The following is a 23,647-nucleotide window of genomic DNA, read 5'->3' as shown; positions in this document are numbered from 1 at the left end:
ATGAAAGTTCTAGCCAAAAAGATTATTCGTCATCCAGAGTTAAAGGCCCATGAAGCATAGTTTGGTTAATAATGTTTGAAATATTGTATAGATTGAAGAAACCTAAATTTCAGCGGTTGCAAATAAATAAAATGCACTATTTAAATAGTGAAAGTGGTAGAAATTTTAGGATCAAAAGAAGGGGAGGGAGTATTTGAAAGATAAAACTAATGAATTTAAAACAAACAGAAAAAAAATATTGGAGGTTGTACAGACACAAACCTCAAATCTTACAGACACAAATTAATTTAAGAATGGTTATCAATCTTGAACTAATTTGATAAAAGATTGGAATGGAGAGCTGCTTACAGATTCCCGCAGTATTTTGGAAAGGTAGAAAATTAAGTGAGGTTTTTACGGTGATGTGTTTGAAGATTGCTGTCTTCTGGGTTGCAACACCGTGTAGTCTGGTAGAGCTACCGCCCTCATGATGGAGGCTGCAAGGACCTCTGAGACGTTGGCAAACTTTTATCAGAATACACGTTGCTACAACCCAGAAGACAGTCATCTTCTGTGGAAGAAATACTTGTACCTCTGCCACCAATTGAATATCACTGAGGTTAATGACATTAGGCAGAGAGGAATACATAAAGCTGAGCCATTAGAACACAAACAAACTACTGATGAAATTCCAGCAGAACTAATTAAAACAGGATGCAGTAGGTTACATTCTGAGCTCCACAGCTTTCTTAATTATATATCGATGTTGGTCTTCCATGTGCTAACGCTCTGATAAAATGTTTCTGAGGAGCATATTGATTCTATTTTCAGTCCTCCACATCACCGTGTTCTCAAACACAATGTGTTTTCCTCTCATAATAATATACCAAGTTTCACGAAACAGCTGGTTAGATTATGTTTTGGCATACTTTAATGTTTTCATATCAGACAACAGACGTGACGACAATTTATTCTGAACTATATGGTAGCAACCATTCCCCGAACTTAATTAATCGATTCTTAATTTATTTCTGGATATAATGTTGATATATTTATGTCGCCTTCGCATATTATAGCTATGTTTCTTTAAACCCCCCCAAAACAGTCAGTGTTTGCTTAAATATTTTGCTGAAACTGTCATCCTGACTTAGTATCAACGAATAAAATTTATTTATAATGGGCTTGGATTCGTCCTTCTGTGTTCTGTCGTATTTATCATATTGGAAATAATATCTTTGTATTTTCTCTGAGTTGTCACTAATTATTAAAATGCATTCGTTAAAATTAATATTTTATTACAGCTTTTGCAGGTAAAATCGAAAAAACCAATAAAGCAACTATTAAATGTTACTATAATTAAAAATGTCTGAATTTAGGCAATGTTTATGTTTTTAAAAGTGTTTATGAAATAAATTTAAAATTTGATATATTTATCACAATAAAGGAGGCACTGGCTAAACTTTAAGAGCTGAATGCCCAAGAAGAAGATTTATCACAATCTGCTTATACAGAGATCCTATTCCTAAAGAAATATGTTCCTAGGTCATGGGTAAGAAAGGTGTTATAATGTATAGGGCATACAATAAATGACAAACTGTGTTATTTTACAGCACCAAATACCGCATTTCCTCGATTTTAAGACGTACTTTTCCACATTTGAAAATTTCTAAAATCGGGTTCGTCGCAGATTTGGTAGCTAATAATGATCAACATAGCATATTTGTTCCTTAAAACCTATCACTGAATTAAGGGTGTGTCTTTTAGGCGATGGAGCCTTAAAATTTAGGAAATGCGGTGTTTAAATTAAGTATTTTTCTTTAAAACGTTTTGTCTCTTCCACCAATTGCTCAACAGTTTTCCGTTGTCTACAGATTCAGCATAATTCCTTCTCAAGCAAATTTTTAAAAATGGAAGCAAAAGCTCTCCTCCCATTAAATAAGGAAAGAAAAGTATTGCAGTACCTAACTTTTGTTCATTCTCATTTTCTATCAGTTTTTCTTCAAACACATCTAAAATAATTCGAACATTATCGTCAATAGTCTTACTGCTGGATCAGTGGCTTACTACGGCTTCATTGTTAGCGCTTTTAGGTTGTCCTCAAAAATCTTGGTCTTTTCGGTTGGTGTAGATAAATTTACAACAATTATATAATCGTACATCACGAACTGTTATTGTACTCACTGGTTTGCCTATTAAATGCAGATAAATTTATTCGTAAATTAAGTGACTTAACTAAATATGTTAAATAAATACGTACAATTTTGTTTTTAATTTGACTTGATTTTATTGAACATTCTTAATTATAAAAACACAACAGGAAAGTCTGTTAACTCGACACTCCATTAAACTGTTAGCCTATCTGTTAACCAGCTTTCAGTGTTAAGGTGATATTAGGTATTCTGTATGTGTCAACACATCATTTTCCGAGTGAGTATATCATTGTAAAACAACATGCGAAAAAATCAAATTAGAATGATTTTCCCGCTATTTGTTAGGGGAACTCTGATTCATAGAAATTTTGCATTATAATTAATAACTCGACCATTGAACATTAGTATCACTTGATAGATTTATGATCACAGATTATTACGTATAAAATCACGAATATTAATTACAATAAAGTAGTAAGTATGAAAGACTCATTTAAACTTTTCTCTTTAGTCAATATACACATTTTATTTTAATACTCAAATTCTATTTTAAGATATTGCAGTGATATTATCTAAAGTCAGATGAAAGAGATTCCAATGAATTCCAGCTGCCTTAATAACCATCATCATGGTGATCAGTATAGCTTCCATGGCTGCCGTGTCCTCCGTGCCCACCGTCGCCTCCATGTCCTCCGTGTCCACCACCACCTCCATGTCCTCCGTGTCCGCCACCGCCACCGCCTCCGTGTCCTCCGTGTCCACCGCCGCCTCCATGTCCTCCGTGTCCACCTCCAGAATGATCGTTTCCGTTGCTATTATGTACATCAGCGTGGAAGCCGTGCTTGTCTGAATAGTACTTGACGGTTCTCGTGTTGCCGCCAGGTTCCTTGACCGTGTACTCTCCTACCACTTTGTGTCCATCACGTGACTCCTTCTGACCATGTGAATCCCCGGTTTTGTGATCCACAACTCCATATGAAAAGTCATACTTGGGATGTGCCTGAGGAAAAGATATCCATTAGCGAATGTAACAGGACTAAATTTTTACAATTATTAATTTTTACTTTTGTTCACCTTCCCAGTCTAACGATACAGAGCAATTTACCGTTAAGTATTCTTGTTATTTCCGGTTATCATTGTTGCTGTTTACTGTGATCTTATTTATTTACATTACTGTCATTATATCATTGTAACCTGCCATTTAAAGTCAAAAACTGTTTATATACATATATTTTAACACTTATTTTAAAAAAGCAAAATACTGTTCAAAATGTACTACCTGAATTACGATTTTAAAGACACTGATCTCCATAACTTCATGAGATTATTCGCCGTCATGCTTGTCTCCTGTTATTATTAATTTTCCAATTCCCACCAAAAAAAATATATAGGTGATAAATTAAGCTATTGTAAAACTTTTAATACAGTCGTTCACTACCTCAAAGACAGAAGTTGTGGTTTTAAACATCTGGAATCGTGAGTCACAACAAAACAACAACCGATCATTTGAAGTTTAATTTTTCACTCTCAGCCTTGACATTAGAGGTCATAAGCTTGTATATCTCTACAAATTAACGAAAACATGGATGCAATGAGCGATTAAAGAAGTGATCTATTAAGAAGAATGATAATTCGAAAGAGTTGCAGTTATTTATTTTATTTTTAATAAGCTTCTGCCCTAAACATTCATTCATAGCGTGTTAACAACACTCCATTTCACATGTGTGCCAATGGAATTAAGCAGTACTTGAGAACAATTGGTATTGTTCCGATGTTCTTATTATCATTTAGCACTTTTAACAGCAATAAATTTGTAAAAATGTAGTGAGCTTATATTGTTCTAAGCTCGGATTTTTCTTATAATTTACACTTAAACTTTAGACAAAACGAGAATATGTTACAATGAAACAAATATATATGTTCTTATTTTAGATCCACCTAAGACAGTTGATTCGTTCATAGGGAAGAGCTCGAATTTTTGTCTATTCTACAATTTTTTGCAAAATTTCCAATCAATCATGTTAAAACATTTAGCAAAATTGTAATATCTTAAAGAGGTTCAGTACCACGTAATCGACGTGACCCCCACCACCACCATGTCCACCGCCTCCGTGTCCACCTCCTCCGTGTCCACCGCCTCCGTGTCCACCACCTCCATGTCCTCCGCCTCCATGACCAACTGCCACGACTTTCTGATCAGGTCCAACTACTGGACCATGGAAGTGTGCGAAGGAGTGTGCATGACCGCCACCGCCACCGCCGCCGCCGCCGTGGTGACCACCTGCACTTATAACCCTCCACCCAATGGCCACAAGCGTGGCTGTCACGAGAATCTGAAAAGTTACCAAAGTCATGAAAGGGTATCGCCAACGTCATCATTGGCTGTTCCAGGCTGGTGCGGACCTTGTGTGTAGGCAGGTCCGCACAAATTTCCAGTAAATTTAGGAGCCATTCTCAAAAAGAGAGATGTCAGAATATGTGGTTTCTGTCAGAAATGGAAATATTTTTGACGTGTTTGTTATCAAATTAAATATGAAATGTTTTCGTAGGTAAGACCAAAAACGTTACATAATAATATGCAAGTATATAAAACAATCAAAATAATATGCATATATTTATAGGTACTATCATGAAAATTTGTGCAGTCTCAGTAGATTCAAGTGGACGTCTGCTTCAGTGGTTACCGAATCTCATGGTTCAACTAACCACTTCCTTGAAAACTATAGAAAAATCAAATCCTAAATATTTCTTAATTAAGATTTTGCACTATGTAGTCTGGTAGACATTATCTCACGTTTTAGAGGTGCTTGCAACTCCCGTTATCAGGGCGATGAGTCATCGCTCAGATTTTGATAGACACAGAAAGTACTTTTGAAACATCAGCTTCTACCAGACTACTACACGGCGCTCATCGTTGAAGACAGTCGTCTTCTAAATCGCCGCCGTGGAAACCTATATCTCACCTATTTTTAAAATAACTGATCACTTTCCTTATATGCACCCATTTGACCTTCCCAAGTCCCACTCAACATGGAGCATAACAGAACGCCCCACTTCTACAAAGTAACGGAGACAAGTAGTGATAGTATGCGAATCCCTATCAGAGGCTACAGGAAATAATTTTTTTAACCAAATAGGACATCATCACTCAATTTGGGAACCATTACCTGGACAGAACGTGCGATATCGTTACCAGCAATAGAGTCATTCGTCAGAAACTAATAGTCGCTCAGCCGGTCAAAGAATATCCTGCATTTTATGAAACAAAACTTTTTTTAAAAAAAGTTTGTAAAGGGCCGCCACTGCTGTCTGTTCCGAGTCACATTATTGAAGTCCACGTCGTCATATCATATTTATTTACCCTCTCGGATCAATGACTATTTCTCCCAAGTGTACTCTTACCGTCAGGTTTCCCAATTAAACTAATTATGCATTTTTACCTCTCCCATACGTGTTTATATACACCCATCTCTTCCTCGTTGATTTGATAGACCTTATAATATTTAGTGGTGCGTACAAATTATGAAAATGTCATTATTATGCAATTCTGTCCATCCTTCTGTTATTTCAGTTTTGTTACTTTGTTGTTTTCACCGCCTCTTCAGCATCCTACTCTAAAACACCTTCAATCCATAGTCGAAGTTTTGAAGGCTTCTGACGATGGTGAGCCATAATGAGTAAAACTGTTTTTTTATTGATCCATAATCTAAATTGTACAATCTTCTTTTATGATCAGGTAAAAAATGAATTCCAGCAGATAGGTTTTATGTATCACCTACTCCGCCCCCTTATCCAATGACGAAAGTAGAATCCGGCTTTCGAAACGCTGTAATTTTATAATTTAATAAATTAAACTATAGACAAAATCCAAAACATCAAACTATGTTCTTTCCTAATCATTCGCACACAAGTTTCATACAATTCTTTCCACTGTGAATGTTACCTGTGTTCTAGCCATGTATTATGGCTTGCAAAGGTGATCAAGTGATAGTTGGTGATTGAACAATTGACGTACTGAAACTGCTGCTCCAGTCGAGTTTGTCTCCTTTTATACTCATCAAAGTATTCAAATTCCGCTACAGTTAATTTAGCATGATATTCTGTGCAATGTACACTTTCATTCACTTCTCTGACGTAACTTACAGCAGGAGAATATAAGCTGCTGGTACAAAGAGATCACAGTAATTCTTCTCGCTTTTCTTCAATTGTTACATTCGATTCGCTCATGAAGGATGAAGGCTTGGACCATGATTAAAGCCGTATTTAATTGTCTCGTGGAAATATGGTTTATTACAATAGATAATTTTAAGGATGAATCAGTGAAATGAATTACTTTGCATACGTTCTGGGTGTGATAATTTCGATTACGGACTCACTTCCTGCTCAGCGCTTTGGTTGCTAGTTAACACCAAGGGCTCCTATTATAAATATCCCATAACTTGAAAGTTTTGAAAAATTTTCTCAATCTTTAAAGGTAGATTAAGCTAGTAGTATATATGATACGTTGATAAATCGCAAATTTACATTCGTTATTTGTATACAATTTACACAAATGGAAGTTTAATTGGGAAGCATTGTCTGTAAATTCGCCTGTCTACATGTTTCATATCCACAGCGGCTGAAATTAAATATCTCTAGCATTCCGTATTGTAGGTGTACATTAAAAATTTTCGAGCATTTTTTCGTATGGGCTCAATGTATTTCTAATTATATTCCCTAAACGAATTTCAAATCTAAATTTATCGGTAACTTTAAAAACGTCTGTCCCAGAAAAATAAATCTATCTAACATATAACATAGATTTTTTGAAGACTAAATTTTATTTCAAACTTTGTTCTGATGTGGTGAATATTTCATTAAATTTGCAGAAATAAATCTTAATTTGTGTATTGTGATAATTAAGTTTGTAAAACCAGAATTATCTGACAATCCTACAAATGCAAATAAAGACCAGTTTGGTTGGGTTCTTAATCCGTACGTGTTGTCTCGTAGAAGTTACTAAAGTTTCAGAGTTGCCTTCTGCTTCCATTATTAGGGCGATGATAGAAGCAGCAAGCACCTCTAAAACATGAGCAAAACTCTGCTGGATTACACAGCATAAGAACCCAGAAAATAGCCATCTTTATTCGCCGCCTTGAGAATTTGAAGTCACAACAAGCAAAATGTTCGTTTTCGAAATACTGTGCGTTTACATCCCTCTGCACCACAGTCTCGAGAACTACCTGAACTGTGAAGAGCAGATGTACAGAATGTATACCAGAAAGACATAGACTTTATAATACGGAACTGTTCCGCAGTTAATACGCAGTGTGAGATCAGGAAATGTGGTATAAACAATACGAGGTACTCCCGAGTTACCATCTTGATGTCAGGGCACTGGTGATTTGTTTAGGACCCCCCCCCCCCCGCGATCGCTAGATTCAATCCCGCTGACGTTTTATTTGCGGTGATGTTTCAAGGACGCTGTGTTCTGACAAAGTCAGCAACACTTGAAGATCTCCGACAAGAAATGTAGCGGTCTTGCTCAGTCGTCCCGCTAGTGTGCAGCTACACCCACTCTGGGTAAGAGATGTGGTCTGGAAGCAGCCGACGAAAACGTCCAATCATTTAGAAATTTTTAAGACATTATTAGTAATAAGTTTTTGTTGTTTCTTTCGCCGAGTTTATAAAAATGTCCGCATAATTGGGAAGCTGTATTTTCCAGTATGTTTCAAGCCCTGAAACTACTGAACGGTCGTTGCGCTGTATAGTCTGGTCGATGTTTACCAAAGTAAACATCGACCAGACTACACGGCGCAACAACCCAGAAGACAGAAATCTTCATACTCACCGCTGTGAAAACCTCAAATCTTACATACTGAACGGATTCATTTTAAATTTAGTGTTTGAAAGTCTATACTAAAAATGTCACATCGATTTACTTTTGTGTCTCTTTTGTCGAATAAAAGCACTGTTTTACATGGAACACAAACGAAACGTGAATGATAACTTCCGATAATCTCATACAAATAGTGTGGGACAGGCAAGGACTTCCAATATAACATTTTATTAAATTCTGTTCAGTGATTCTCGATTTAGGGGACGAAGTAGCGTACAATTCGTCTTGTTTAATACAGATGGAGCAGGTGTTAGGGTGGAAAACGTGTGTTCTATGTTCCGGGTATCTCAGACAGACTAAGGACAGGACGAACGGGGTTCGATCCCTGACAGAAGTAGAGGATTTTTTCCTCTAGCCTCTGCGTCCAGACTGGCTCTGGGGCTCACCCAGTCTCCTCTCCAATGGGTAATGTCGCCTTTTTCTGGGGGTAAAGCGCGGCCTGGGCGTGACGCTGATCACTCACCCCCATCTAGTGACGAGATTAAGAATGAGTAAGACTTATACCGCCCAAGCGTCTACATGGCGTATAGCGGGACAGCTTTACTTTTTTACTTTATGTTTCTCTGCAACTTTCGTTCGAAACTTTGTCGCTCTGATGAATATGTAACAAATTACGCCAAGATACGCGTGTAGGTTTCTATGTGAACTGTGCAGTATTGCTGTCAGATTGTAACCAGGACTGGAATGTATTGACAAATTGTAGTAATGCAGTCGAGAACCGGTTATCCTGGGCCCATTTATCTGCAAAGTTTTGAGAACAAGTTTACCATGAGGACGAAGATGGTACTCGAAGCGTTGATGTTTTCTTCATTAAGCTACCTTACACGACTTTAATCCGAGGAGAATTTACTATACTTTGTGGCCGTGAAAGCTTCAGATCACACAAGTTTTTAGTGGTTCGGAGACTGTTTCTTCTTCCGTCATCAGGGACAGATGATCACAGATTTTGTTAAATTTAGTCGCTGTGAAAGCCCCAAATCTAAAAGAAAACAGACTGAAAAATATCATAGGCTTTGTCTGTGGCGATGTTCATTCTACGTATCTGACCCACATGTAGCAATATTTTAAAAACAAAGTTTGTTTCTTGAGGCCCCACCTAATTCCGGAGTAGAAACAATTATTCACTTCTGTTGTGTACTTTTTAAAGACTAATGGTCTCTCTGGAAAATGTCCAGAATCATGGTAATCCATTTGGACAGAGTGGTTAGCACTCCAAATTTGTATTTGGTAGGACGTGAATTAACATTTTGGCCCGGACACTGACTAACCTGTCTGAAATTTTGATTAGCTTTCCTTAGTCCCGCTAGGCAAATTCCGGGATAGACCACAACTGATGCCTTCCACATTACTTCCATTTCATTGTTTTCTGATCGCCCTAACATTTGATGTAAATGATGTGTTATTGAAAGAGTCATTAAACAAATCGTATATTGAATATTAGACATGAGTTACAATTATAATAACTTGGTCTTTCGAAATACACATTTACTGTTTACAGATTAGTGGGGACAATATCTATCACCCGCTTTAACAACCAGTAGACCCTAACTGTGAACTTTGAATTATCGCGTCGTTGTATTTTTCTCACCGTAAACAGCGATTACCAAATTATCTTTCTTGTGTCGAAATGTTTTGTTTTGTTTTGCGGTACAAATAAAATTCTTAAATATTATTCAGACCAGTGTTTCCGAAAGTGTGGTACGCCTACCACCAGAAGTACTCGAAAGGATTTGAAGGGGTACGCGGCAAAACATAAATTGTTATAAATTATTCCAGAGTTCTGTCTGCTCTCACATGAAGGCATATGAAAAAAATTAGTTAACACTGAAAAAGCTAGTAATTTTTTGTGTATTTTTAACTTACGTCATATTTTTTTTAGTTCGTATTTGAAGTTTAATAACGACGTGCTTTGACCGACTGCGAACTGACTGATCTTGATATAATGGAGACTTTGGACACACTGATAAGGCCGAGGTTTACGAAAATGTAAAAAATTTGTGAAACTCTGACTAAAACGATCTTCGACTTCAGAGGGTTAAAGAGAACAAAATATTTTCACTCCACAATAAATTTTATTTTTTAAAATATATTATAATAAATTATGTTACATAGATACCTTATAACTTACATGAGTGCATACATTTCAGGATTTCCACAATTTTACATCAGTCGTAGGTCCATTTCAGGGTCAACAAGAACGAATGCAGGGATAAATTGTGGTCTCAGAGAGGTCTTGTTAAATTCTACCAGTAACCTCACAATGCTACTGCATTTTAATAACAATAACTCAGTAATAATAATGTTATTGTGCCGATGTTGTATGGTATAGTAGAATAGTTCTTTCGCATAAGTTACATTCAATTTCAGAGATCTTGTACTGTGGCACACTGCTAGTCAGACCGATACATTCCCGCTGAAAGACTGGTGTGTCATTAGGACGCAGATGAACGGGTCCTCACAGCGATGGATATGTCGATTATGGTCTTCTTAGTTGTGACATCGTAGTCTTTTAGGTAGTAACTGTTTTGGAAGATTTTTTTTCACAATCTTCAAGGTTCCTTGAAGATGGATGCAATGCGTTTTTCCGAAACGTTCATAACAACCCACATTATTATATGTCTTCACAACCCATGAAATCGCAGTAAATAAATAGTGACTATTATCCCATTAACATTATAAGCAAACGCCATATTACTGTTCAGGGTGATTCAAAAGTTTCTGTTAACCTTTAAGAACACAAACATATTTTTTTGTAGTGAACTTTCTTACACGTCACAAGTTGGATGAAGCAAAATATTTGTCAAAGTTATACGGTCACATTACACACACAAGTGATGTGCGCCACGTAGTGTGTGTGTGAACAAGGACTTTTGAATCACACTGTACCAAATTCCCTTCACTCCGAGATCAGCCAAGTACGGAATTACTACTACTTTCATTTTAACCACTTCTTAAACTCCGCAATTAAGTTTGATCCAGAAAGGCAATTTTGATAATCTTGAAATTCAGTGTGTCAACTAACTGTACCGAAACTAAAGAAACACGGTATAATTTTATTACTTTAATTAAAGCGCCGGGTGTTAAGATTCTTGAAAATTTTGATGTTACTATTGATTCGTTTTAAAAATATGCTGGATCATTCTCACGTTATTCCTCAAGGAATGCATTGCCGTTAATTACGTGAATTCTTACGGCTACAATTATCGAATTTTCCGGAAAGCCATATTTGCGATCATTAATTAATTGCACTAGAAACTCTTCTTCTGTACAAACGACTGGACATAAGCAGCTACAGAACCGACTTTGTATAACCTTCCAATGTGATTTGAAATTAGCCCAAAAAGATCTAATCAAAGATTAAGTTGTGTTTCTCAGTTTTCTTTCTATAAAACAGGAAAAAGGAAGTTAATTCTGGCGAATTTGTTCCAATTTAAGACGCAGCACAGGCTTAAAATTTATTAAGAGGATTATAAATGTTCTACACTGTCTCTTGTTTATGTGGCAGTTTTCACACTGAGATTAGCAAATAATTTTGTTGCCAAATGTGAATTAAATTTCCTAAGATTGAAGTTGTCACGGTGATTGAATGCGATGAAGTCTCGGGCGATCAGCCGTGTGTTAATGAAGTTGTGAAACAACGTCTGATTCTGACTCTGTTCTTATTGGCGCGCTTGCGGATAAGGATACAGAGCTGTGAAAGCAAGCCACGGGTGTGGATAAGAACACAGTGGAACAACTCATTACATAAAATCTGGTCCTGATCCCAAAATGCGGTTTGAAACCAAAAATTTACCGCCAGTCATAACGGGACTTGGAACTTATTGCATCACCCCTCATGATACATACAGAGACATTCTCCGAAACGTCGAGTTACATCTCCAATTTTATTTGGCTGATATGCCTTAGGAGACTTAATTTAATTAAAATTTTCCTCCATCGTGTCACTTTACAAGAGTGTTAAAATAAAATGTTGTTTCTCTTTTCTGGTATTAGTGGAAGATACTTTCGAGAAAATGGTTCAGTTCAACGTCACAGAATATTATCTGTTTCTAAGGATATGAAAGATGTTAATTCATGTCCTGAAATATGGTCTATGGTCTTGTGACATTGAATGTTTCATCTTACCGAACCGAGACCTCTATCATTATATTATTAATAAACCACTTCATTGTAGATAATGTACAACCATTACCATTATCATAAAAGAAACAGCAGATATTCATTTAACGCTTTAAAATTTACAATCGACAAGACTGTCTAATGGAAGCTGTCATGTGCTCGTCCTTACAAATTCAATTCTGAATACCCCTCAGCAGAAATAAGTTATCTCATATTCATCCTTAGATATGCAAAACTTAATCCACTTCTGCGGTGGGTAAATTGCCTCATATTCGTCCATGTAAAATGTTGAATTCATACCATTGATATATTTTTCTCATGCTCGTCCTCAGAAATATAGGGACGAATTAATTGCCGCGGAGGAAACTTCTCTCATATTTGTTCTTATAAATAGTGAATTCTCTCCCTGTTCTTCAAGGTGTGGGTTTGATTTGTGGCACCTAGAAAGCATTAGCTAAACAAAGCTTGGACCACGTATAAATATCCTTCGTAACTGAATGTAGATAGTAAATCATACACATTGTGACGAAGTACATATTAGTGAAGAACACTAATATCGACGTCCACCTATGCAAACACGCCATTTTAGGAACATATAATTCTTCTGAAACTTGATTTCAAATGTCAGCCAAGCGCCGCCCCCCACGACCAAACTTTATACCTATTTTTAGACATTGGGGATATAGCCTACTATTGTCCGTCCTTCCTTACTGTTTATAATAGTCGCTGTAGTGGCCGCGCGGTGCGGGCGTCTGATGATGAGCGTTGTTGGAAGGTGCTGCTGAAAGGTGCACTGTGGCTTGGAACCCGTTTTGTGGGTCAGCAGTGTAGGTGACTGTGCGAGTGGTGCCGTCAGGGTCCAGGACCGTGTATTGGCCCTTTACTACGTCTCCGTCACGAGTTTCCTTGTGGTTCTGAGAGTTGCCGGTTAGCGGATCCTCAACGCCATAAGAGAAGGTGTAGTCTGGTTTAGCCTGCGCAAGAAGCCATAGGACATTTCAGAAGAGAGAAAGCAAATGCAAAATTATGTACCAGAATTGTTGATGGTCGATGAACAGTATGTGATATGGCTAATACAGCATACCCGATTCTTTCGAATATCATTAAACAGATTGGTATTAATTATTGTAGTTATTTAACATCAATAGGCTGTATTTAGCGGTCTTCGGGTCCAATAAACGGAAAGGAATTTGTATACTACCCAAGAAAGTAAAATTATAAACGTGAAGCTGTTTCACTATACGCCGTGTAGGCGCTTGGGGAGAGAGCACTTATAGCTCCGACTAATTCTCTACCTCGGCACTAAAATGGGATGAGTGATCAGCAGCACGCCCCGGCAGTGTTCTACCCCCCGGGAAAGGACCCTGGTACCCATTGTAGAGGAGGCTGGGTGGGCCCCAGAGCTGGTCTCAACGAAGTCGGGGATCGAACCCCGGTTCTCCAGTCCGTAGCCAGTCACTATACTGTCTAGTAAGTATTAGCTTTATACCTCAAGCCAATACAAAATTTCGGTAGATTTCTTTTATTAAACTTTAGTACGTTCGGTAAAGTTAAGCTGTCTCTCTTCTTAATTAAGGACATCATGAAGATATGTTGGGAAGTGGAGTTATAGATCCACAAATTCATATACCGGGCAGTAGATGGAGGTTATTCGTTAGATTCAATCCGCTGCTGCTTTACGTCCGGGGAAAGACCCAAAAGTACCCTTTTTATGAAATGACGGATGGACCTAAAAGCCGGTCTGGACGCCTTGCCCTTGCTAGGAATCGAATCCTGATCGTCCAGCCCGCAGGGTAGTTGCTGTGTAGGGTATTGAGTAACGCATAAACCACTCCCACTTCGTAGTTAAAGAGACACAGCAGACCATTCCGGACCCTGAAACTCAAGCATGGCATAAAAATTAATTATTCAGTTAAATTGAAACGTTGTATTGTTGTGGTATCGGCGACAGCAATCTGATTTCAATAACGGCCAGTGATTTCCTATAGGGAGCACGGAAGTGGGTAAAACAACAGTATGACAATGATATAAATCTATAGGAAAAGAAAAGTTTTGTTTGGATCATGCCAGTATACGATTGTCACAAACAAAAGAAGATGAGTTAAAATTGAACAGAAGACTTCAAATTATTATTAATTTTTTTTTTTTTACATATTGCAGGCGTTAAATCGAGCGGACATTAATGCAGTGAGCATCGAAAGTAGTGTAAACATTCCATGTTTATGACTCATCTGAATGAGATTAAGGAAGAATTTCAAGTAAATCCTTCGAAACTGTGGGCAGTTATAATTAGGCTATTATGGAGTAGGGTTTGAAGTTTATACGACGATAAGAATTTAATATCCTATTTAGTACACCTCTATGGAAGTTAATTTCTGCTAGAATGCGTTACAACCTAGAAGGCATCAATCTGCATGTTATAGAATGACATTAACCAATCAGAATGATGTTAAAAAGAAAATTAAGAGCAGAGAATGTTTACTGACATTCAGTTCATTATCTTTCGTCTTCTTATCTCCTGTCTGTAATTTTACGTGCTCTTCTGCGTGTGAAATTGTATATGTCTTTAAATGTAGATTTAAGATAAATGCTAAGACGAACATTTAAATGTAGGAGAGATCAAGATAGAGGATAATGAACATAACTGCATAATAGGAACTTCGAAATTATTCATTATTCAATTTTGAGAAAAATTATTAATAAACTTTATCGTAATTAAGGAAAGTTTATTTGAAACTTTACAAATATCCTTTTGTTAATGTCATATAAAGCTAATGCTAATAATGTTGTGTAATTTAGTTCATAAGCTAGCGTTCTGGACTCATCTTCAGATGGTCATGTGTTTGAATTCTGGTTGAGTTCCAATACTTTTATTGTTTGCAATTTTAAGTACATCTGTTAATATTGCTATGAGTAACAGTAGCTGTAGCAATATGCATTTTTTTTTGGCGAGTAAGTTACATACAGGCTTTGTCTCACATTTCACTTAAATACGTTAGCTGAATTTTCATCCTGCCTACCACGTACATACCCCAAGTCGCCTAATTATTTTTTTTAAAATAGGTCTCAGCGTGTTAATGCATGCCACTTCTTATAAAAATAGCAAAGTTTCCGTGTCAATTCTCCTTATTTATTGACCTGTATTTCTGTTGTGAACGTGTTCATTTTACGTACGAATTTAAGTCTGTATCTTCAATCCGGCCACTGCAATATCGTCGACCCAAAGATAAGTGGGAGTCTGCAAACACTTCTGTTCTTATTCTATAATAATTTATGTGTAACTAATGGGAAGTAAATCCTACCACTGCTTAAAATATTGTACCATAGCAAAATTCGTGTTTGACAGGAAAAGTCTTTATTCTGTATATTCAAAATGTATGCGATGATTTTGGGGATGTGTCCACGGTAGCATAAATTTTTGAGAATCACTGGTTTGGGTTTTCCATGAGGTTTTTATACTTTAAAGTTATTTTTAAAAATCGGTTTGGATGTGAATCCTCCGGTTCTAAAAAGGCAGGACATTTCTTGGGAAGATATTGGATTAGGAGATTATCAGTTTCTTAAGACAGTCTCTTGCTCCATACAGCTGGTTGCTTTCTCTCCGTTTCATGTATAATACGCGCCCCACATTTGCTCATCCCGGATTAATTGTTACAGTGATACGGAGTGATCGAAAAATCACGCGATCTATTCCTGACACATGTTTTATTTGAAGAAAAATAAATTACATTCAAATTATAAAACAAAAAATAATGTTATATTGTGTGTTGAAATATTCACCGCGTTCAGCGATGCACGAATTGATTTACTCTTGTCCTCATGTTTGATGCAAATGGATGAAAAGTTTGAAATGCACAACCGAATATTTTGTTTAATTTTATCTCTTGTTTGAAGGTTAGTTTTGGCACAGGAGAATGGAGATATATATCCCTAGAACTCATTCAGGAAACTTAAGATGGGGATACCAGTCAGTGTTCGACGATGACACTCGTAGCGCTGGTGAAAAGACAGACTTGCACTTCTGGTTGAAGACGGCTGACAGACTGGCGTGAGAAGGGATTGCAATTGAATTTTATTGAACCATCGATAAATATTTTAATATAGGATGCGTGACTTTTCGATCATCTGTATTTGGTACACCCCAAAGAGTACAAATTAAGCATTTCATCTTCATGCAACTAAGTACGGAATACAAAAAGGTTCTTTATAGCGGAGGTGAAAAGATCGCGTTTAATATTTGTTTTGTCATCATTAGCGTCATATCAAGTCTGTCAGACGTTATGTCTCACAAGAGCAGATCGCAAAGTTTATTTACTTTGACGAATTTTGGTGAAAAGACATGCAAAGGAAACGGAGCGAAATAAATGAGGCGTGGCAGACACTCTCACTGCCTAGCGTCACGGTTGGACCATGTGGTCACCAGACCTTACATAACCACGCGCTCAGGGCGCACACTTTCCATTGTCCAAAGAATCTTGCGTAAATAGCAGATTAGCCAATAAATGAAGTCTTGGTCGAGTGATTATCCCACTATTAGGGATTGAGCGAAGTCTGCATAGCCTAACCCCCCAGTTCTCCAAAGCAACCTCTTAATATCTTAAAATAGGTTACGACAGGGTCGTGCTAATAACTGCAGTGAGTATCATGTACGTAAAGTAATTGCGTGTTATTTGAGATTTCATGTTTTCGCGGCGGTGAGGGTGATGATATTTTTCTGGGTTTCGGTGCCGTGTAACTGGTCGGCACAGCAGCCAAAATCCAGAAGGGCGTACTTAATTACATATTATTTCGTTGTAAATCAGGTACTTGTTTCGAAACGTTTAGTGTCATCTTCCGGTCTCATTACAGAATTTTCACTTCTGTTACGAGGTTTTGCAAGACGTTTCAGAGGTATATACTGCCTCCATCATCGCCCCGATAATGGGGGACGATAACCGAGGCAGTAAGTATTTCTGAAACGTCGGTAATCTTCTAAAAGACTACACGGCATGACAGCCCAGAAGACAGCCATACTACGAAAGAAAAGCCTCCTGGGGACCGAGATTTGAGTGGGAGGATAATGTTAAAGAGCATTTGATAGAAATCTGGATTGAGGAGGTGGAGTAAATTCAAGTGTCTGATCCCCTGTCCCGCGATTTCCACCACCTCTTCAAAAATAGTTCATGTCATTAACTCCTATGAAAATGTAATTATATCTAGACTTGTTTTTGTAACTGGGATACTGGGAACGACCCGTTCTTCAAGTGCCTGAGCACTGCGGGTCCCAACTTTTCGTTGGCTTGATCTATAGACATTCGGTAGGACTCCTTGGACGAGGGATCGTCCCGTCGCAAGGCCTCTACATGTACACAGGATAGCTCAACGCAGAAAATCGCTGCCAAATTTCCATGGCTTGAGTGGGATTCGAACCCACTGTCCCAGCAACCAAACGGCACAAGGCCCACGCCTCAAACCGCGCTGCCACTGCGGACCCCGTGTTTTTGTAACTGTGCTATTAAAATGGAAAGTGTTTTACATTCAGGTGAAAAAGTATTCCTACTCTCAACATTAACATTGTTCTTAAAAATGTGTTGCAATAAATTACTCCTACAAGTGTCTGTGGAAACTTTTAGAGAAAAGTGTTATCTCATCTTCTGGGTTCAAGTGCTTCTACCCTGAATATTAAAGCGTTTCAAAGGTGCTTCCTGCCTCCATCAGCTTGGCACCGTCATGATGGAGGCAGTAAGCTCCTCAAAAATGTCGGTCATTATCTACCACACTACACGGCGCGACATGCCACAAGGCAGACATCTTCAAAGATGAAACTGACAAAGTATATGTTATTTACCACGTAATCGACTTTTGCGTTGTAGGAAGGATGGTGGTGCGTCGATGCTGCGTGGGGATGGCCGTTGTAATGGTTTGCAACTGGGACTTCGCGTATCTCCCCGGATACAGGTCCAGTAAAAGAGCTGTAGCTGTAGCCATATTGTCCTGATGCACCGCACCAGTACAGTGTCAGTACAGCCAACACCTGAAACCAATGTGCGTCACTTTATAATAGGCTAACAAATATACAGATACTACTGCTCACTGGGCATGCCTGTTGGTGGCCTTCCACTTTTTGCCATAACTTTAGTCTTCCTTTCTCCAAGAACTTGCGTTCTCTCTTCAGTTGGTCGCTTCGAGAGGATGATCGTTATGAATCTTGCTTGAATGTATTATTACTCTGGTCTACCAGTTTCTTGTCCGCGCGGTCTGAGGCATCATGCTTCGGACCGGTGATACGGAATGCGCTTTGGTTCGAGTCTCGGGGGAGAAATTTTCTCATGAGCTTCGACCGGTGTATGGGACCGGTGCCAACCCAGCATCGTGAGGAAATTGGGGAGCTACAATGGGCAGCGTAATCCGATCAGGAAAGCTAGCAATGTCTGGTGGTTCGTCATGCTGACCACACGTCACCCTATATCTGGTTGGATGATCGTTCACCTCTGCTTAGGCATGTGAACGTGAGGCCAGCAGCCAGCTAGTCGGCTTTGGCTCTCTGGAGCTGTTACGAAACGGAATAAAATCAGTTTCTTATCTGTGAACCAAAATTATAGTACCAGTGCCGCAAGAAAGACCAATAACAATAAAAATAAGTAAAAAAACAACTGAAACACGAAAAGAAAGGTTAACACGGTTCTATATTCACTCTGTGCTATATCAGACTTATTTAGTGGTAGTAACCAGAGTCCGATTTTAGCTTAACACACTGAGTGCACAGTGAGGTAAATCCAGTAATGCAATCACGTACCTGATACAGTCCTCTTTTTAGTCGACGTGACCGCCACCAGAAGAAAATAAAAACATTCTTCTCGTCTGATGACGTGATACAAACTTAACTAAAGTGGGTTTTCCTATGTGTTGATCTGTCAGAAACTGTTAGCATGAAATTTATTGCATTACATTTGTTTCCTTGCAGGTCACATACAGAGGAAAATAGTCTTGTGGATAAAAAATATGAAATCAGTACATGATTTTGAATTTGTCACAGTCGTTATTGCTAAAGAACAAAATGTGGGTTTGGAGGATATTTCCTTCGTCTGTTCTCAGAATGTTCCTGTATTTACAGCGGGTGGTACCACATTGTAATCCTGGGGTCCAGGGTTCGATTCCCGGCGGTGCCCGAATTTTTAAGGCCGTGGTCTACGCAACACGGAGTTTTCCCTGGTTTCTCCGTGGCATCCCAACAATTGTTCCATACTCCATACACATAGAAGAAGGCAATGGCAAACCACTTCTGGATCATCTGCCAAGAACGTATATGAACAGGTCCAAGTCCGAGAAAAGGATGTAAGGATCCTGTTCATAATATGTCGCCAACCTCCTGTAAAGGAGACGGCGTAATAAAGAAGAAGTACCACATTCCCAAAGAAACTAAAGTAGCAAGAAACGGTTAAATTCATATAATATTTCGTCAGTTGCACTTTCTCAACATACGGTACACGCGCCACTGGTGGTACGCGAGGTAAGTAAAGAAATCAAAAGTTAATATTAACATAAATAACAGATTTTCCTGAACGCATTTGGTTAGTGGTACATTTAATGTGTTAAATTAGCGAAAAAGGTTGAGTACCCCTGGTTTTATGATAGGTAACCTCCGTTCGGAGACAGCACCTTAAGAAGAACCCCTGGTCTAATGCAACAATGTGTAGCCTTTACTCCTAACGAGAGATTTTTTGACGTAATCACAGTTTTACAGTTTATGACACTGATTTTTGTTGCTGGTATCAGTTCTCTCACTCACGAATTCAGCTCGTAATGAAAGAAAACGGAAGTCATCAGTTCCGATAACAAATGCGACTGAATTATGAATAAAATACCTATTTGCAGTATTTCATAAAAATATTTGTATTTGCTGAGAATATATGTAACTGGACAAATATATTTTGTGTACAAACTTCTACAAAAATTATACTGCATTTTGTTGAAATCCGGAGAGCTTTGCCCATTTTTTATAAGAACGTAATTTTTTGGCATTATTGCCTGCATGCATGTCTTCATAATTGTTATCCTATCGCAAACACAAATGACCATCAATAAATCACTAATGTGACTGTATAAACTTTTGGGCGATATGATTTCTTTCTCACACAGGGGAGCAGTGAATGTTTCTCTAAAGCCGGGTATCGATCGCGCTCGGCTGCCGCGCGAGGCAATATTCGTTGCTTTGCCTCGCAAAGTCGATACCATGTTGCCGCGCTCGAACTTGGCGCGCGTCGAGCCAAATCTGAGCGGTTCTTTGTCCCGCGGCAAAGGGGATTTCAGTGTGCTGTGCTCTCTCAGTTGAGACGGTCTTGTGGCGTTCCGTCTTAGCAAAATGGAGAATGAAAAGTGTCTAGCTCTCACACAGATTTATAAATCTAAAGAGGTATTGTGGACTTCAAAAAGTGCTAATTACCATAACAAAATTATACGCGAGGACGCATGGAAGGACATAGGTGACGAAATGAAAATGCCAGTTCAGGATTTAAAAAAGAAGATGACAATTCAAATGTCATATCTCGCATAAGTCTATTTCCATATTGCATTCGCTGACGATACAATTCCTTCATCCACCAACGCACTTTTCGTTTCGGTTTCTTATTTTCTTCGATAATGTTGAACATCAACATAAAGGCAGCCGCTGCACATGCTGTATTCATGGTGATCTTGCGAGAACTGAGGAATAGCGTCGATCAACAGCCGAACACGGCTGCCGCACTCGATGCTGGTAACCACGAACACGGTTTTAAACAATAAACGAACGAGTTTGCCGCGCATGAACAGCTGCGCGCGGCAGCCTTGCGCAGTCGATACACGGCTTAATAGCACCTCAAGTCCGACTAGAGCCGAGGAACCGTTCACCGGCGGGTAACACAGCCGGAGCGTGATACTGCTAGCCACTTGCACCAGGAACTTAAGTCTAAGAAAATACACAACCTACTTTCTAGCACGCACATACTTTGACGGCGTGGATCACATGGTACCGCCGAGGTAGCACCCATTTCAAAGCCAACGTGGCCCGTTAAGATTTCATGACGCTACCCGAAAAAGCCCTGACATTTGCATTGTCTAGATAAGGGTAGTCCCAGTTTTTTCTTCCCTCGGGCCAAGAACAGTTTTCCTGTTGGTCTCGAAGGCCAATAAATCTTTCCTGACACTACGTTTGTAAAGCAAAGCCAACTTTTGTTATCTTCAACAGTACTTATTCACAAGTGATAAATTACCGTAGTAATATGCTCAAATATACAATTTATTGAAATGTGCACACATTACGGTGGAGTCAGAACACATGTTATTTTAAATTTAAAATTTCTTCTTTAATAGCTTGTATCTAACACAAACGTTACCTGGAAAACCTACATTTTACGGTAGGGTTTTAAAATTAGTAGCACGTGTGGCACTTGCACGTACGCAAAGCAGCAGACGAGAAAAACATTTTTTTTATAAATCCGTCGGACAAAAGAAATTAAACGAGATTGAAGTAACTAGTAACAAATTAACAAAAAAATTCGCGTGCCTGGCTACATGTGGTCTCGAGCCGTTTGTGGCCCGCTGGCCGCCAGTTTGGCCACATTGGTCTAGATGGAAGGAACCAGTGGCGAGATACGATTTGAGCTGTCGGGCTGTCTTAATTGGGATTTGTCGCTTGTCATCACGTCCAGCCTCATTCTGTGCTAACAGATGCCCGGAAAAGACGGTAAAGATAACCGAACCGTGAATCTGGCTACATACGCTTGTCTATAATCGCGTGTAACCAGTGACATTTAAGCAGAGGCGTTCTTTTCCCTTCACTTCAATCGGAGGGCTGTTGTGTAGCGGTTACTGGTTTGACGCACAGCAGCTATGGCTTTTAGTAGTGCGATGCGAAGTCCCCGTCTAATTTCAGCCTCTTTTCTTCTCGGGCCTCTGTCTGTATTCACGCGATTCTGGTAAGTTTTGCATTAATTATACAAAGCCTTGTGGTGACACAATTTTGAAGGCGAAGAATAGATTGAAAAATAGCGTTAACATGAATATTAAAGAACCAGAGTTTGAGGATGTGAATTATATTTGTGCGGTCCAGCTCTTGGGGTCACGCAAGTGAATTTTTCAACTCTGTAAAAGACAGGGAATTTCTTAAGAATCTGGGTCACTGCTAGCCTCTTAGGAAGAAATCTGTTCATCAAGTTAGTTAGATCATTGCATTAAATATTGTTAGTAGTGTATTATTTTTTATTACTCTGACTTTTGAAAGCCCTGCGTCGGATATCACCATGACTCGATAGACGGTCACTACAAACACCTAATTGAATTTGGGACACTGATATTCACTTCACAAAAATACATTTCACATTTGCATTTGAGGAACTGATCCAGTGAATCGTTATGACTTTAAGAAATGGTCCTTACAAATTCGTCATAAGTAACCGGTTGTCACATTCAATGGAGAAAAGAGGTAAAACATGCGGGAAGATTGCTCCGTACCAAACAATTCTAAATTTTATTCTGACCGCCTGATTCTTTCCTATCGAAGATCATAACTTGTTCGTAAATCGAATACTGCGTTTAAAACCAATTTAAGTACGCAGATTCATAAACAAAGCAACTGCAGTTTTAGTACTTAAAAATCAAATTGTTAGTCTTTTGCTTTACCCTCTCTCAACTTACCCTTTCAGAATGTACAAAAAGTACAGGAAACTTTCAGACTAATGAAAGGCATTCACGCAATAACTTACTTTCATATAGCAACAAAACTTGTATACGCAGACTCAGTGTGTATAGTTCTAGAAACCAAATTTCATATGTGCAATCAATTTGTTTACACTCGACCTTGTCTGTTTCTTTAGGTTTAGTACAGCCGAAGGCGGGATTCAATTTAAAATTTAATGGACCAGGTCTGTGATTTGGAGGAACTGAGAACGAGAAACTGTCTTATTAGCAATCTAGTTTTCCATAAGAAATCCGTAATTATTCAGGTAGTCAAGGAATTCACTATCATTATGAATTCCAGAATCCCATCACTACGTTCACAGACGCCCACCATATCATCAACATCAGCTAGTCCAGTGCACTTCACACAATCATTTCTGCGATGCAAGGGCGTAGTAGTTGTATTCTTTCATCTACGCGTAGCTCATGTAAACAGTTTCTTTCTTATAGGTTAGGTTTTTCAGCCATAATTTTGAAATCGTTTGTTCTTTCCCCACATACTTTCTACAATATAACAATGTGGTATAATTCATGCTGAAAGTATATGTTTTCTGAGTTCCCACAGACTGTGACGTACCTGGACAAGAGAAGCCATCTTTTGCGTCCTTTGCAAGAGAAACAGGTTCACCAACTAACACCAGCACATCCTTAGAAGGAAGTTATATATAAACGAGGCCCAGAGTGATTTGTTATCTAAGAGTTTGGAGTTATGTGAGAATGAATTTTTCTCCTGTTCCTAAAATGCATGAAATTTTCATAACTTACCGGATGATTAGTTACATCAACTGAAAGCCACAGCCAAATATACTTGTCGTGTATTTTTACT

The 23,647-nt window shown here is 38.5% G+C and overlaps 2 protein-coding genes across 2 annotated transcripts; both read right to left on the bottom strand.

Annotated features, from left to right (window-relative positions):
• Positions 1 to 1,257: 1,257 nt before the first annotated feature.
• Positions 1,258 to 6,167, bottom strand: LOC110835012 (uncharacterized). Its single transcript, XM_022074806.2, has 3 exons — positions 6,073 to 6,167; positions 4,196 to 4,462; positions 1,258 to 3,129 (listed from the first exon to the last, which is right to left on the bottom strand). The coding sequence occupies exons 1-3, from the start codon at positions 6,085 to 6,087 to the stop codon at positions 2,743 to 2,745; spliced, it is 669 nt and encodes a 222-aa protein (XP_021930498.1). The 5' UTR covers positions 6,088 to 6,167; the 3' UTR covers positions 1,258 to 2,742.
• A 6,030-nt stretch (positions 6,168 to 12,197) lies between these two features.
• On the bottom strand, positions 12,198 to 23,463 carry LOC110835010 (cuticle protein 7-like). Its single transcript, XM_022074804.2, has 3 exons — positions 23,399 to 23,463; positions 17,954 to 18,139; positions 12,198 to 13,100 (listed from the first exon to the last, which is right to left on the bottom strand). The coding sequence occupies exons 1-3, from the start codon at positions 23,414 to 23,416 to the stop codon at positions 12,834 to 12,836; spliced, it is 471 nt and encodes a 156-aa protein (XP_021930496.1). The 5' UTR covers positions 23,417 to 23,463; the 3' UTR covers positions 12,198 to 12,833.
• Positions 23,464 to 23,647: the final 184 nt, after the last annotated feature.

The sequence above is a fragment of the Zootermopsis nevadensis genome, unplaced genomic scaffold (genome assembly GCF_977971745.1).
Source record: "Zootermopsis nevadensis isolate Lab colony 2312 unplaced genomic scaffold, Znev_1.0 Znev_ptg000016l, whole genome shotgun sequence".
Lineage (NCBI taxonomy): Eukaryota > Metazoa > Arthropoda > Insecta > Blattodea > Termopsidae > Zootermopsis > Zootermopsis nevadensis.
Note: the sequence above shows the minus strand (reverse complement) of the source record. Positions and strands in the feature narration are given on the sequence as shown.